Source organism: Heterodontus francisci, chromosome 30 (genome assembly GCF_036365525.1).
Source record: "Heterodontus francisci isolate sHetFra1 chromosome 30, sHetFra1.hap1, whole genome shotgun sequence".
Taxonomy (NCBI): domain Eukaryota; kingdom Metazoa; phylum Chordata; class Chondrichthyes; order Heterodontiformes; family Heterodontidae; genus Heterodontus; species Heterodontus francisci.
The window spans coordinates 26,219,146-26,234,578 of NC_090400.1; the positions used below are offsets into that span (position 1 = coordinate 26,219,146).

General features: G+C 41.9%; 1 protein-coding gene across 2 annotated transcripts; it reads left to right on the forward strand.

Annotated features, from left to right (window-relative positions):
- Positions 1-582: 582 nt before the first annotated feature.
- Positions 583-14,964, forward strand: supt4h1 (SPT4 homolog, DSIF elongation factor subunit). 2 transcript variants are annotated; one of them, XM_068010256.1, is made up of 5 exons: positions 583-704; positions 2,349-2,455; positions 7,805-7,860; positions 9,505-9,558; positions 14,561-14,964. In XM_068010256.1, the coding sequence occupies exons 1-5, from the start codon at positions 624-626 to the stop codon at positions 14,626-14,628; spliced, it is 366 nt and encodes a 121-aa protein (XP_067866357.1). In that variant the 5' UTR covers positions 583-623; the 3' UTR covers positions 14,629-14,964. The 2 variants fall into 2 exon arrangements, with proteins under 2 accessions (XP_067866357.1, XP_067866358.1); XM_068010257.1 differs by having other exon boundaries at positions 583-695.
- Positions 14,965-15,433: the final 469 nt, after the last annotated feature.

The window sequence follows — 15,433 nt, forward strand, 5'->3', positions numbered from 1 at the left end:
AGAAGAAGAGTTTATTAAATAATCACATAGCCCACATTAAAAAGGTGTATTGCTTGATTCTCAGGTGAGAACAGGGGGAATGACATTGTTTCCCTACTTGTCTTTAATTGGACAGAAAATCGTTGGTTTTAAAAGGCTTGCATTTATGTAGTGCCTTTCACAACCTCAGGACATCCTAAAGTGCTTCACAGCCAATTATGTGTTTTTTCAATGACAGTCCTGTCAACACGGCAACAATGTCAGCAATAGCATTTCTTATTAGGAAGAGCGATACATATTACAACTACATTTGAATTTAGGTAGCTTGATTCTTTAGACGCTTTTAAATCAAAATGTATCTCAATCAACATCACTGTAACAGATTATCTGGTCATTATGTAGCTGTTTTTGGGAGCTTGCTGTTGACAAATTGGGCTAACGCACTTCCTACATTACAACAATGACTACACTTTGAAAAAAGTCAGTCAACATTGCCAGACAAAACGGCACCATTCCTTTGCAAAGATGACGGCCAGTTCCGGTCTTTCATTGGATTTCGCATCAACTTTACGGAAGTGACAACAAATTTATGCGTAGCCGGAAGTTTTGTTTCTGGAGGGACGTATGGAATTGTCACATCCGTAATGGCAGCATTGGAGACGGTGCCAAAGGATTTACGGCATCTGCGGGCTTGTCTGCTTTGCTCGTTGGTCAAGGTAGATCCGGTTAGAGGACGTCTTTGAGCAGTACCCTACTTTGATTGTGCTGGTTGCTATTCTTGGGGAGTGGAACCTGATTTTGTGCTGTTCGGTGGGGGCCCAAGGCTGGAGCTGCTCGATTTCAGCTATTGTGCTTCGGTTCAATCGCGGGCTGCATGGAACGTTTTAACAGTATACCGTCACCTCTCACTGACGTTTCCTTTTAGTGTTTGTTGTGGAAATGTTAATATAAGGGGTCCACCCCATCATATCCATCAGTGTGTATATAGGGGCAACATCTCTCTGGGAAAATAAATCTCTTCATAATTTTCTTAATAGTAATTTTTATGAGTTAACATGAATTCTTGCTGAAACATAGTTATATTATTGTGGTGAAATTAAATAGCACATACTGACGGAGCTCTGGCAGCCTCTTGGTGACCATAATATACATGTCTTCTCATTATTTTCTCAGATTCTTCCCTGGAACCTCTATACCTGCAACACAGGTTTATTCCTTGTTATCCAATCCCCTGTTGCACAAATGGGGAGACAATGGCGTAGTGGTAGTGTCACTATTAGTAATCCAGAGGTCCAGGCATAGCTTCAAATCCTCCTAATGCAGCTGGTGAAATTTAAATTCAATTAATTAATAAAAATCTGGAATTGAAAGCTCATCTCAGTAATAGCGTCATGAAACTATCAATTGTCGTAAAAAATGATATCCTTTAGGGAAGGAAATCTGTCTTTACCTGGTCTGGCCTACATGTGTCTCCAGTGGTTGACTCTTAACAGCCCTCTCAAATGGCCTCGCAAGCCACTCAGTTTTCAAGGGCAGTCGGGGGGGGGGGGGGGGGGGGGCAAGAAATGCTGGCCTTGCCAGTGATGCCCACATCCCATGAAAATACAAAAAAAAATTGTCAACTTCTAGAACTCCTTTCTTAAAGCCTTACAACTGTTCCTCTCCCCAACAGACCTCTGGTTTTTGAGGCCTTCTAAAAATGCTTAGCTTTTACTTCTCCCTTCCCTGATTTTTTTTAAACTCATTTTTCTTTCTACTAGAGGTCTACTTATTCCCTCTCCACTGTGATGTGTTCTGAAACATCTACACATTGAGTGCTGTATATAATGTCAACCTATAGAATTCAAAGCAATTGATGCAACCACCCAAAAGCTCAGCTCCAATAATGTACAAATGAAAAATAACGTATAAAGGCCTGTCACCAAGACCACTACTTCAAGGTAATTTAATAAGTTAAATTTTTTCTTTCACTGAATGTTGGAATCAAATTCTGCAGTACTGCTTGTTACTCTCTGAAAATTTGAACCCATAGGCCTCGCATACACCATATGAAAAATGGTTAAAATGGAAGTGCCGTGGGTATGAACTTATGACTTGAACGGCAACTATATTCCAATCTTTCACTTGTATTTATAGTTGCCAACTGTCCATTTTAGTGTCAATATCAACTTTTTCAACCCCTGTTTAGGTGAGTGGTTTGAAATTAGCCACTTGATAGCTGAAAACATTGTGATGTGTGTAGGAGATATCTCAGCATCTGAAACTGATCACATTTTGAAAAACGGTTACAAGTCTTTAAAACTACAATCAGATAATTTTTAATTTCAAAGCCTGACAGAGATTCTTGTTTGCCTTTTTACTACTTGTAGACTATAGATCAGTTTGAGTATGATGGTTGTGATAACTGTGATTCCTATCTGCAAATGAAGGGGAATCGAGAGATGGTGTATGACTGTACCAGTTCTTCTTTTGATGGGTGAGTTAATTTACAATTATACCTCAGAACAAAACTCTTTGGTTCAAATTGCTGTTAGTATATTCTATGTAAATTTTTTGGTGTGGAATTTGCATTAAAAAAAATGGAGGCGCTCAAATAAGGTGTCTCATTCTAATCAGCTGCCCTGGTTGCATTAATTTAAGGAGTATTCAAAATCTTTGAAGGTGGCAGGACATACAGGTTAATAATGCAGTTAGTAAAGCATATGGGATCCTGGGCTTAATAAATAGAGGCATAAAATACAAAAGCTAGAAAGTTATGCTAAACCTACATAAAACATTAATTTGGCTCCAGCTGGAGAACTGTGTCCCATCTGGGCACTACCCTTTAGGAAGGACATGAAGGCTTTGGAGACGGTACAGAAGAGAATATTTCACCTGGCTGGGGAGTCTCGAAGTATTTTTCACAGTCTCAGAATAAGGGGTGAGCTATTTAGGACTGAGATGAGGAGACATTTCTTCACTCAAAAGGTTATTGATCTTTTGAATTCTCTACCCCAGAGGGCTGTGGATGCTCAGTCATTGATTATATTCAGGATAGGGGTCGATAGATTTTTGGATTCTAAGGGAATTAAGGTGTGTAGGGATAGTGTGGGAAGGTGGAGTTGAGGTAGATCAGCCATGGTTGTATTGAATGATGGAGCAGGCTCAAAACATCAAATGGCCTACTCCTGCTCCTATATTTATGTTGTTCTAGCAATTTACTAGCATAGTTCCATGGATGAGGGATTGCAGTTGGGTGGCGAGACTGGAGAAGCTGAGGTTATTCTCCTTGGAGCAGAGAAGGCTAGGAGGAGATTTGATAGAGATATTTAAAATGATAAAGGGTTTGGATAGAGTAAATAAAGAAATTAAGAGGGCACAGATTTAAAATGATTGGTAAAAGAACCAGAGGCGCCCATGGCAAAAATATTTTATGCAACAAGTGGTTAGGATTTGGAATGTACTGCCCGATGGGGTGGTGGATACAGATTCAAAAATAGCCTTCAAAAGGGATGTGGATGAATACTTGAAGGAGCGATATGGGGAAAGAGCGAGGGAGTGGGATTAGCAAGGTTACTCTTCGAAAGAGACTGTGCAGACCAATGTTCCTGCTAAGCTGTGCAGCTGCACGGCCGCACAGCAGCCTGAAAGATACTATGCTGACCCGGTTCTAGGATAAATACAGCGGAAAAAAATTAAAGGGACTGTGCACTGAAAACCTGGCTGCACACAACTAAATTTTAAAGGGAACATTGGCCCAGGCTCAATGGACCAAATGTCAGAGACTCATAGAGTTATATAGCACAGAAACAGGCCCTTCAGCCCATCATGTCTGTGCCGGCCATCGAGCACCCATCTATTCTAATCCCATTTTCCAGCACTTGTCCTGTAGCCTTGTATGCTATGGTGTTTCAAGTGCTCATCTAAATACTTCTTAAATGTTGAGGGTTTCTACCTCTATCACTCCTTCAGGCAGTGTGTTCCAGATTCCAACCACACTCTGGATGAAAAAATGTTTCCTCGAATCCCCTCTAAACCTCCTGCCCCTTACCTTATATCTGTGCCCCTTGATTATTGACCCCTCTGCTAAGGGAAAAAATTACTTCCTATCTATCCTATCAATGGCCCTCATAATTTTGTATACCTCAATCAGGTCCCCCCTCAGCCCTCTCTGCTCTAAGGAAAACAACCCTGGCCTATCCAGTCTCTCTTCATAGCTGAAATGCTCCAGCCCAGGCAACATCCTGGTGAATCTCCTCTGCACCCTCTCCAGTGCAATCACATTCTTCCTATAGTGTGGTGCCCAGAACTGTACACAGTACTCCAGCTGTGGCCTAACTAGCATTTTGTACAGCTCCATCATAACCTCCCTGCTCTTATATTCAATCCTCGGCTAATAAAGGCAAGTATCCCATATGCCTTCCCAACCACCTTATCTACCTGTGCTGCTGCCTTCAGTGATCTATGGACAGTTATACCAAGGTCCCTCTGACCCTTTGTACTTCCTAGGGTCCTACCATCCATTGTATATTCCCTTGCCTTGTTAGTCCTCCCAAAATGCATCACCTCACATTTCTCAGGGTTAAATTCCATTTGTCACTGCTCCGCCCATCTTACCAACCCACCTATATCGTCCTGTAATCTAAGGCTTTCCTCCTCACTATTTACGACACCACCAATTTTCGTGTCATCTGCAAACTTACTGATCGTACCTCCTATATTCACGTCTAAATTATTAATGTACACTACAAACAGCAAGCGTCCCAGCACTGATCCCTGCAGTACGCCACTGGTCACAGGCTTCCAGTGTGCTGTATTATTCTGATTCAGTTGGGTTCCAGAGGCGGATGAGGGGGTTGTGGTGGGGTAAATGTTCCCTTTGCAAACAGCAGGAATACGACCTCCATCCTACCTGAACCACTTTGAAGTCACCGGACAATCATACCACACACTGGGAACTGAGATTTGCCGTCTCTCTTCAGCAGTTTGAAATTGAGTTGCTACAGGGTGAGCTCTGCAATTGACATCACTGGAGTGTTTTGGTATGCTTTATCCTTGCTGGTAACTGAAAATAAATTCCTCCTATGAAAAGTTTTGTTTTGCACAAGAATGCATTGGACATTGCAAATTGGCATGTATTCTTTTCTTAATTTAGTCAACTGTGAGCCTTTTTTCCTCCCAGATTTTGTAAATTGTATGCCTACAGAGATAGTATAAGATAGGTTAACACGTGGCCTGAGAAATGGTGCAAGAGGGAGGGCTTCAGATTCTTGGGGCATTGGGTCCAGTACTAGTGCAGGAGGGATCTGTTCAAGATGGGCAGCTTGAACCTTAATAGAACTGAGACCAATGTCATTGCGAGGCGGTTAACTTATGCAGGTGTTGTTTAAAATAATTTGGCAGGGGGACAGCCACCAGAATGAAACATTAGAGAGGAGAAATAAGGTGCACAGAGGACTGGGAGAGATAAGAAGCACTGAAGTAAGGTATAGTTCAGAAATAGGAGGGATCAGGCAGGGGCCAAATGTGAGGGTTTGGACTGCAGTGTGTCAATGCATGCATCGTGGCAAATAAGGTTGGTGAGCTGCAGGCACAATTCGCTACATTGGACTGTGACATAGTGGCAATAACAGAGAACTGGCTCAAAGAAGGGGAGATTGGAAATTTAGTATTCCTGGCTACAATGTATCCAGGAAAAATGGAGGGAAAAAAGAAGGTGCATTTGGGGAACAGTGATCACGATATCATTAGGTTTAGAATAGTTATAGAAAAGGACGGACAATCAGATGTAAAAATACCAACTGGAGAAGGGATAATTTACATGAGTTGATAGAGCTGGCCAATGTTAGAATGAAAATATGGTGGGCAAAACAGTAATTGAAGAATGGGAGTCCTTCAAAGAGGAGATGGCTTGGAGAGCGAGGGTGGGGGGGAGGGGGAAAGTGTGGAGCAAGCAGCCAGACAGTGGGGGTGGGGGGGAAAGCGGGCAGCGAGCGGCCTGAAGTGAGGGGCTGAGAGTGTTTTCCTGCTTGGCCGAGGGGCTGAGCGCATTGACCTGCGCATGCGCCAGTTAGGGTTTTTCTGCACATGCGCCAGTTAGTCCTGCTTGGCAAGGCAAGATGTAGGCTCTGCGTATGCAGGATTTCAGAGCGCAGGAAACCAGTTGCGCATGTGCACAGCTTGGAGCACTCTGATGACGTCAGTGGGCTGCTGCGTTGTCAGGAGTCACTTTGTAAAAGAAAAATGTGTTAAGTGATCCATTTAGTAGGGAAGAATGAGTAAAGGCAATATAAGCTAAATGGTACAGTTTTAAAGAGGGTGCGGGACCAGAGAGGCCTGTGGGTAATCTTTGAAAGTAGAAGGACAAGTTGAGAGCTGAATTTTTTTTTTTAAAAAAGCATATTTGATCCTTGGCTTTAATGTTAGAGGCATAGTGTGCAAAAGCAAAGAAGTTATGCTAACCCTTCTATAAAACACTGGTTATCTGGCATTATTGCATTTATTTCATGGCACCATACTTTAGGAAGGGTGTTGAAGGCCTTTGAGAGGGTGCAGAAGAGATTTACTAGAATGGCACCAGGGATGAGGGACTTCAGTTATGTGGCGAGACTGGAGAAGTTGGGGTTTCTCTGCTTAGAGGATATTTGATAGATGTGTTCCAAATCATGAACTGTTTTGATTCAATGAATAAAGAGAAACTGTTTCCAGTGGCAGTAGGGTCAGTAACTAAAGGACACAGATTTAAAGTGATGAGCAAAAAAGGAGAATTGAGCAAACTTTTTACGCACCGAGTTATGATGTCCTGGAATGCACTCCCTGAAAGGGTTGTGTAAGCAAATTCCATAGTAACTTTCAAAAGGGAATTGGATAAATACTTGAAGGGAATACATTTAAAGAGCTATGGGGGAAAGAACAGGGTTTTGGAACTAATTAGATAGCTCTACCAAAGAACAGGCACAGATATAATGGGCCAAATGGCCTCCTGCGCTGTGTCATTCTGATTCTTTTTTCTGCCTTCTATATTATTATGCTGCTTACCCCTTTCTGTCATCCTTGATGCAGTAAGCCGCATGACTTTTTTTCCACCTAGATTTAGTAAGCTTCATGCCTTTTATTTCATCCCAGTCTATCCATCTGCAGGTGCTGACTTTTCGATAAGTCACTTTTCTTTCAAGAGCTTAAAAAGTGAATTGTCCCACTGAGGAAAAAATAGCATTTATTTCTAATGTTTCTCTCTGGAGTTTCTCAAAACATTTCTCACAAAATTAATTCCATGTAAGTGCAGCTACAATTATATAGACAAATTGCTCTTTGCAGCAGGAGTCACTGGGTATTTAAGTAAAAGTTATAATCTTGGCTGATATTTTCCCCCTTTCCCTGCTCCCTGAACAGAGACTGCTGAAGCAGCTAGGTGGTAGCGCCCTAAATACTATTTTAGGTTGAGATCAGCTAAGTGTAGACTGGGAATTAGCTTGGTGCCATTTGATCTCTATAATGTAACACTACCTAACGGAGTTGTGTAAGGATTTTCTTTGCATAAATAACATTGCATTTCCCTTCTTTCTTCACCACACCCCCCCATCACCCATCCCATACAAAAAAAAACTTTGGGTCATGTGGTACTTGCAGAATTCTACCCATACAAAGCAGGACCAGAATAGCCAGATTGAAAGATGCTAATTATCCAGTAGGGTGTTCCTGCTTTTTCAGATCTCAGCTGTTTGCACATGGTTGTGGTGTGGATCTAAAGAACACCTTATTTTTGACTCTGATGTAGTTGATAATGTTGCTTATATATGTGATGCAGGATGTGGCTGTTCAACTGGTTAATGTTTATTTTTTTCAGGATTATTGCAATGATGAGTCCTGAAGACAGTTGGGTCTCCAAGTGGCAGCGTATCAGTAAGTTTAGAATGACTTGGTGCAATATTCTTCTATTCAAAGTTTAAATTTAGACATCATTTTGGGGATGGGGGAGGAGAATTATTTAGGCAGCTGGGTGGTACATTATGGGAATTGTGCGCATTCTGTCTTGTGCTGTGAAGTTGTATAAATAATGCTTGATTCTACCTAGGTAATTGTAAATATGCTTTTATTAAGCATCCTTATCTTGACTTGTCAGCTTAACATAGTGAGTGTTTTGATGCAGTCAATCATGCAGATCCAAAAATATAGGTCCTCTGAAATCTGCCACCAAAATTCAGCAATACTGTATATGGAAGTTGAATAAATGATTCAACAGCAAAATACTGCACATGCTGGAAATCTGAAATAAAAATAGTCAGGTCGGGCAGCATCTCTGGAGAGAGAAACAGAGTTAACATTTCAGGTTCATGACCCTTTGTTAGAGCAAATAATTACCTGTTTTTGGTATGTGTTCCATAATTCTTCATTAAAGTTCAGACTCCACATATAGAACTCCCAGTGGGATTATGAGCTTTTATACTATTCTTTCAAGTTTCTGTGCCCTGACTGTGAAGTATCTGACTTTTATAGATGGTAATTCTGCAAGATTGACTGTGGTTATGCTCAGTGAGGGGAACAGCACCAGACTTCAAAAGGAGAGATTTTTTTTCTTGCCAATTCTTTCCCATCCTCTCCTCCCTGCTAAGGCACTGACATCTTACTGGCATATAGTAGCTTGCTGAAGTAACCATTATGCATATGAGTACTTTGGCAGTGAGTGTCTGCTAAGTATGGTCTGAGGAGCTGGGTATAGGAGGAGAATCATTGCAGTAGCTGACAAGGGTCACTGCTTAACAATCAGGAAAAAGCTTTCCTCTCTAGTTGAGGGGATCTGACTCACTGCTGCTATCCATTTGAGATCAGCACAGACCTGATATCCTCCTGGTCTGTTTGGTTCAGCTATCACTAGATAAACTCAATGCGCTATCAGGAGTAAGGGGGAAAGAGTCCTGAAGAGACTGAGAATTTGTGCTCCCAGACTAATGTCCTCTGGTGAATGGTGGCAATATTCTGACCATATTGGAGGATGATTGGGTTGTTATTCCATAACTTTCACAGTTGACTATTTATATATTGGCTCATAATGCATTGGTGAAGACACAGGAATTCGCCCTAGACTACTGCAATTGCATAGGAGAACTGACAATAGACGTTTATTGTAATAGGAGCTACTGACTTCAGATTTCTCTCCCTTTAGATAGTAGCATGTCTCTGCTCGACACATTTACTGGACAATCTGGCTTAGATCTGAGCCCCATTCTAAGAATCTGAGCCCAAGCTGTATCATACATACTGTCTTTTTGAGATGCAAGTTGGTTTGTACTCAGGCCAGTAGTAGTAGAAATTCATTGATTTTTAAATTGTAATGATCACAAACTCAGGCTAAAATATTAGTAGTCAGATTAATGATTACAAAGTGATTTTAAGGTGATAGCAACGATAAGGTCATAAAGATTCATATGTAATATTCAAGAAATCTGATCACACAAGAAGAAAGTCCTTCATGATCTGATGTTTGCCTGAACTGGTGCATGATCGCCTAAATCTGTTACTTACTGATATTTGTTTCCTATTTTTCAGGTAACTTCAAACCAGGCATCTATGCAGTATCAGTGACAGGACGGTTACCTCAGGGTAAGAGATTATACGGACGTAAACTTGCTCTTCCAGGCCTTGGGGCAGTCACAGAAATGATCATATGTAATCTACAAAATGCAAGCTGGAAAATAGAAGGTGGATGCGGCCTTTAACCACATGATAATTCCATGGGTACCTATTGATTTGTGAGGGCCAAACATTAACATTAGCAGTATATGCAGTTTACTTCCCCCCCCCCCTCCCCCCCCCCCCCCCCCCAACCAGTTGGGTTGAATGGCCTGTTTCTTTGCTGTAAATGCCGTGCGGTTCAATGTAAATGATTTTAAGTAAGCTCTTCTTTCCAATCAACAATCGTCCTGTTTCTCACAGATTATAACTAAAATATAGCAATTGCATAATTGAATATGAATTTCTGAATCAATTTTGAAATGGTTATCCATTACAGTGTGGGACAGTAAGTAATTCATTAACTAATTTCGGGTACTTGCAGTAGGCAGGAGATAGCAGAAGGAACTTGTTCTTCTGTGCTTGGCATGGAGTTATCCGTTAGGAATCCACTATTGGAAGGGAGTTAGCTAGTTTAATTGGCAGCCTTACACACCAGCCTACAGATAGGAAGAGAGTCAGAGGTCAAACCACCAATTTGCTGTCTAGAAAGGGCACAAAAGAAAGAAAAACCACATGCTCAAAGTCAGTTTGGAAGTCTGACTAGGTCTAGACAGGAAAATAAGATAGAGCTTGAGCTGACTAGATAAGAGAAATGTAAGTATTAAATCCTGCTAATTGGAATAGTGTACAATATTTGGTGGTTTTGCATGTTGCAAGAAGTACTATAGAGTAAGTTTTAAAAAATCTAAAATTGCTATTTCACCAAGTACACATTACTAAACAAACTTGATTTTACATTGCCCTTATCTTATCAATCTTCACCACCAGTTCCACCTTTCAGAAGATTAGAGAAGTGCACATGAGGGCAGGTGTGAGGATTAATGTCCAGTTCATGTAGCAAAGGAGTGCTATGACATTACTAGATTTTGGATAGTTCAGTTCAGAGATACAACACTGAAACAGACCCTTCGGCCCACCGAGTCTGTGCCGACCATCAACCACCCATTTATACTAATCCAACACTAATTCCATATTCCTACCACATTCCCACCTGTCCCTTTCACCTACCTATACTAGGGGCAATTTATAATGGCCAATTTACCTATCAACCTGCAAGTCTTTGGCATGTGGGAGGAAACCGGAGCACCCGGAGAAAACCCACGCAGACACAGGGAGAACTTGCAAACTCCACACAGGCAGTACCCAGAATTGAACCGGAGTTGCTGGAGCTGTGAGGCTGCGGTGCTAACCACTGCGCCACTGTGCCGCCCTATGGACAAACTCTTGAATGTTAGTAATGGAGGGTCTGCTTATGGGGGGGAGCCAGTGCCGCTAAACCCAGCACTATTTAAGGTACACTTGAAATTTCTAACGGTTTCTTCTCCGTCTCTCCCAGCACCTTTACAGGTTGCAACAATTTTGTAATAAATGCAGAGTTCATCCCTGGTGCTCACCTCGAGCTTAAGTCTTGGAGTGGGACTTGAACACTCAACCTTCTGTCTCAGAGGAGAGAGTGGACCTCCTGAGCCAAGCTGCAGCTTTTTTTCCTTCCTAATATCCAGCGACGGTTCCAAATATGCAAACTCCACCCTCAAAATTGATGCTTCTGTTGATGGTTTTTATTTGTGTCTTTTTTTGATCCTCAAGTTTCATGTTTTGTTTTCTCCAAAACAATTACTGTTTCCTGTCAGACCTTTTGATTTTATTTTTAAATCAATGAAGCATAGTGTGAATTTTTTTTATTCTTTCATAGGATGTGGGCTTTGCTGCCAAGGCCAGCATTTGTTGCACATCCCTAATTGCCCTTGAGAAGGTTGTAGTGAGACACCTTCTTGAAATGCTGCAGTCCATCTGGTGCGGGTACTTTCACAGTGATGTTAGGAAGGGAGTTCCAGGATTTTTACCCAGCGACAGTGAAGGAACAGTGACATGGTTCCAAGTCAGGATGGTGTGTGGCTTGGAGGGGAACTTGCAGGAGTGGTGCTCCCATGCATCTGTTGCCCTTGTCTTTCTAGGTTGTAGAGGTTGTGTGTTTGGAAGATGCTGTCGAAGGAGCCTTGGTGAGTTGCTGCAGTGCATCTTGTATATGGTACACACTGTTGCCACTGTGCATTGATGGTGGAGGGAATTAATTTTTAAGTTGGTGGATGGGGTGCCAATCAAGCGGACTGTTTTGTCCTGAATGGTGTTGAGCTTCACAAGTCGTGTTGGAGCTGCACGCATCCAGGCAAGTGGAGAGTATTCCATCACACTCCTGAGTTGTGTGTTGTAGATGATGGATAGACTTTGGGGAGTCAGGAGGTGAGTTATCACCTCAGAATTCCCAGTCTCTGACCTGCTCTTGTAGCCACAGTTTTGATATGGCTGGCCTAGTTCAGTTTCTGGTCAATGGTAACCCCAGGATTCAGCAAAGGTAATGCCATTGAATGTCAAGGGGAGATGGTTAGATTCTCTCTTTTTGGAGATGGTCATTGCCTGGCACTTGTGTGGCACGAATGTTACTTGCCACTTATCAGCCTAAGCCTGAATGTTCAGGTTTCCATAAGGCTTACTTTCTGCAAGGCATCCAGGAGCTTGAACGGAATAGAAGTTCTGTGAAAGTGACAAGTAAAACGATAATTAAATTTATATGAAATCACATTACTTGGTACAAAATAACTGGTAATCAGTGAGTGAGCTCAAGATTTAACCAGGGACTTCAGGTGACATGAATGGAGACCCCTGCCCAAATCTATTTGAATGCATTAAATTTTGTAACTTGCTAAAATTAGATCTTTGTGAGAAGATTAAGTCCTGTCTTATTCCAAACCATTTAGTCCCTCAAGCCAGTTCCACTATACAAGATGATATGGTGATCTGTGGATCTAACTCCATATACCTGACTTTGCTCCATATCCTTAATACCTTTGGTAAACAAAAGTCTTATCTATCTCAGATTGAAAATTAACAGTAGACCTAGCGTCAATTGCCATTTGTGGAAGAATTCCAAACTTCTACCACCCTTTGTGTGTCGAAGTGTTTCAAAAGTTCACTCTTGAAAGGCCTAGCTCTAATTTTTAGACTGCACTGGTCCTGGACTTGCCAACCAGTGAAAATATGTTGGGCTGAATTTTACGAATGCACCGCAATTCGTGGTGGCACACTTTGATGGCGGTGTGCATCCTATGCGGATGTGCCATCCCTGAGCCCCTGCGTTATTACACGCGGGGGCTCATTTAAATAGAGGGGCGGAGCGGCCACCCCTGATGACGTAAAGGAGGCGGCCGCTGCGTCCCAAGCAACGGCATCCAGTGCCACCGCACAGGCACCATTTTTAAAGGGCTTTAAGCCCTTACAATTAATTTTTATTTCTAAAGGTGTATCATTTTAAATTTTTATTAAATAAAAACTTTTGTGATGGAGGCCCTTCCCCAACTTCCCCAATGGTCATTTAATTTCCCGGAATAACAAAAACATGCCATTTTCCCTACCCGAATGTCACCCCCCCCCCCACCACCTCAAACTTTTACCCTTCAACCCCGTCCCACCATCTCCACATCCAATCAAGATTGTTTTCCCCACTCCCCCATACTTCCCGTCCTGAAAATTTTATTCCTTCCCCCTCCCCACCAGGTACCCGCCTCGGAACTCCGTATGGAATTCCGAAGGTGTGCGAAGCATGAACAGCAGCCATAATACTTGTGTGGGACGGCCACAGCCTGCAGATAAGTTTATTTACATATTAATGTTAATTTGCATATGCTGATAAAGGGCCCGCCGCCAGGCGGTGGGGGGGCCGTACCAGGGTCCCCCTGCTGCCGGTTATATGCAGTGGGCCTTTCTCTCTGTTGTGGGTTGAGGCGGGCCTCTCCCCGCAGAATTTTACCAGCCCTCGCACCGTGATCTGCGGTGTCAAGGGGCCGGTAAAATTCAGCCCCTTCTCTCTGTCTACCCTATCAGTTTTCCCTAATATCTTGAAAATTTCAATCAAAGCATTCCTTAACCTTCTAAGTTCAAGGGAATACATTGCTAGTTTGTGGTATCTCTGTAAGCTCTACTCGGATTCCATTGCAGGCACACAAAACGTCTTAAAAGATGAACTGTACCTAGCTTTGGGAGTATAGTCCACATTTAAAATGGGCAGACACTTATCTCAGCCTAAAAGCAATAACCATTTGCATTAATGTCAATTTCAAAGTTACCAGTTATAGCATTTTAAGTGCTCTGTTTATTTCAGGCATAAATAGCTGTGTTTACTAGTTTGAAACTCATTAAGATTTCTGTTTTGTTCAATCCACCTGCAAATCCAGTCCTTCTATTTTGTAGTACATTGGAATGTTGCATTGTGAATTCACATTCCCATAAGTTCGTTGCTGCCAGTCATTGGCACTGAAAAAGCCATGTTTTTTCTCTGCAAGAGTCTTTCCAATTTCTGTTCTTCTAGTCTTCATTAGCTTTGCTTCACAAGTTCTTTTCACATCTCTTTTAAAAGCAGTTTGTTCTCCTTGCAAAGTCGATATTTCTACATTATTATCCAGACATGTTCATTTGCAGAGGTGCAAGATTTTTGATGACATCTTTTCCGCCTCCATTGCAGAAGCTAGAAATCAGGGAGCTGCAGGTGGCTCATTATAGAGAGAGAAAAATGATTTTCTTGTGTTATACTAGCTATAGCATATAGAGGACAAATCTCGTTTGTATGAGTGCGCCCACTATAAGTATTGGGGTCTATATATATCTGAATCATAAGGTTCCATAAATTGGTGCTATACTTCCATAACTCTGCTTGGTTTTGGGAGCATCTCTGAATCTGCTTAACGACCCCAAAAGTTGATGCAATATTTCTTTAGAGTAAGCCTGTCTCCTTGTTCTCTGGTGGCTTGACTTATGAATACATATTGTTTGGTGTATGTTGTTCACAGTTTAGTCTCTCAATCTGTTTGTTTTACAGGTATTGTGAGGGAATTGAAGAGTCGAGGTGTAATCTACAAATCAAGAGACACTGCCATCAAATCTTAATGGCTCCATCATTGCTAATGATACTTTCCAACTAGGCTTCACCTTATCCCATTTGTAACAGAAGATGCTGTAATGTTCTCACTGCAGATATATTGTGATGTATGTGTAATGTAGCATCCAAATGCTTCTTGAGAATATCAGTGAAGTGTTTGTACGTACTTCCAGAAAAAATAATTGGCGAGTCTAGCACTTGATACTGAATTCTGTAAACTTATTTCTGCCCTTAGGGAGAAGAGTTGTTTACCAGATAGTGGAACAAATTTCTGTTTTAGAAACCAGGAAAAGTCTAATGTGACAGTTTAGTGCAGATTGCAATAAAGTTCTGTTATTTACAAACCAAGTATTGATGCAGTATTTGGGTATCTAAAAACTCCCCAAAACATTTTTTGAGGGGGGTGGGGGGAAGGAGAAAAAGAGAGGATTGAAGCTTCGACATTGCAGTTTTTTAACTGTTGAGAACTGATCTGCATGGCAGCTTGCCAGTTCCATTTCAAAGGCTGATATTCTTAACTTCGTATGGTGCTCCATGTAAAAGAATACATCTTGGAGAGCTTTACAATAAGGAGGAAAGTGGAATAATTCAACAACATCAACAGTTTGCATTTAAGTGTCAGCTGTGAGTCAGTTGGTAGTACGCTTACCTCTGAGTTACAAGGTTCCAGGTTCAAGTCCCACTCTAGGTTGTGAGCAAAAAAATCAAGGCCAACGCTCCAGTGCGGTACTGGGGGAGTGCTACGCAGTCAGAAGTGTTGTCTTTCGGATGAGATGTTAAACCGAGGCCCCATCTGCCTGCTCAGGTGGGTGC